The sequence below is a fragment of the Nanorana parkeri genome, unplaced genomic scaffold (assembly GCF_000935625.1).
Source record: "Nanorana parkeri isolate BGI_ZX_2015 unplaced genomic scaffold, ASM93562v1 scaffold659, whole genome shotgun sequence".
NCBI classification, from domain to species: Eukaryota; Metazoa; Chordata; class Amphibia; order Anura; family Dicroglossidae; genus Nanorana; species Nanorana parkeri.
This window is the reverse complement of record NW_017306927.1, coordinates 72,732-74,108: the sequence shown is the minus strand read 5'-3', so window position 1 is coordinate 74,108 and position 1,377 is coordinate 72,732. Positions and strand designations below refer to the sequence as shown.

Below are 1,377 nucleotides of genomic sequence, written 5' to 3'. Positions count from 1 at the left end.
CATGTAGCCTAAACAGAATGCCCTCATCTACTGCAGCACTGGGTGCCTTTCCATGATGTGCTCATCCTCTTCCAATACACACAAAGTGACCTGATGGCCCAATGTTACACAGCGCTGGGCACCCCATCAAACACAAGCATGTGCATGAAGCATCAGCAGCTGCCCCCCTCGTGTCGTCATCATCATCCCTCATCTGATGCAGAGGGTCCTGCCAGCAGCACACGTTTTATATTGTCATGATGATCCTCATCATAAAGTCCACAAAGCATGACTAGTAGAATGCAGGCTGCCCACACACACACAAACACACGCGGGGCAGGGGATCTGCAATGTCAGATGTGACACCTGGCACCAAGTCCGTACATCCTCAGCCCCTGGCACACGGCTCATCACAAGGTGCATAAACAAAGCATGAGCAGTGCGTGCCGCACAGAGGCCAATCTACAGATCCGCACACACGCTGTCACTGACCAGCCGCAAAAGCCTACAGTTGTGTCTGCCAGGCTGCGATATAACCCCCCCATCCTTTATTTCTAGTGTTTATTCTAAGCTGGCACCAGCCTTACCCAGGACCCCAGCCGTGCCATGCTGGCTGCCAGCCGGGTCTGTCTTTTCTCCCTCCGGCTGGGCTTTCCTGCTTCTGTCCGGCTCTGTGTCCGGCATGCTGGGGCCGGGATCAGGATGGCATGGGTCCGGGGGTCTCCGCTGTCATTGGGGCTGTTGCGGAGAGAGGAGGGACAAAGGACACTCAGGCAGCAAGGAGCCTCAAACACGCTCAATATTTAGCTTGCAGGGCCCGCCCGACTTTTTTTTAACTCTATCAGACTGTAGGGCTTGTTAGCTCAAAGATAAAGTGACGGCTACCTCGGACTTTGCCTTCATGCATCAAATGCGGGCTTCTGAGGGCAATTTATCAAAACTGGAGCAGTTGCCTGTGGCAACCAATCAGCTCCTCTCTTTCATTTTCAAAGCTTACCTGAACAAACTGGAGGGAAGCTGATTGGTTGCTATGAGCAACTGCTCTAGTTTTGATAAATTCTGTCTACTCGATTTCTCTGTTTATTAGATCCCAGCATTTAAAATGTATGTCCAGCCAGAATTTTATATTCTTAGCCTTGAATAAAGTGGCAAAGGGGGGTTAAAACACCTGCCAGGTTGTTATTGCTATCCGGGGGCTTCCTTAGAGAGATGTATCCAGACTTCCTGTGCTGCTGACAACCGTTTACAAGACAGGAAGTCAGGGGAACTCTCCAATGATAGCACAGACAGAAACAGAAAATAATGCATTCACACTTGCCACTGGTGTTTTTGTCCTCTATATGCAGAGGAAAAGCTGTCAGGCTAGATGCTGTGTTAGTGGTTGTAGATCAGGGGTGA

At 50.4% G+C, this 1,377-nt stretch overlaps 1 protein-coding gene across 1 annotated transcript in view; it reads right to left on the bottom strand.

The window, feature by feature from the left end:
• ANO8 (anoctamin 8) overlaps window positions 1–795 on the bottom strand; it is a 94,381-nt gene extending 93,586 nt beyond the window's left edge. The window contains exon 1 of the mRNA XM_018563363.1: window positions 567–795. Within this exon, the coding sequence (XP_018418865.1) occupies window positions 567–663 (97 nt within the window). The 5' untranslated portion in view covers window positions 664–795. The remainder of the gene's footprint in view (window positions 1–566) is intronic.
• Between the last annotated feature and the right edge of the window lie 582 nt (window positions 796–1,377).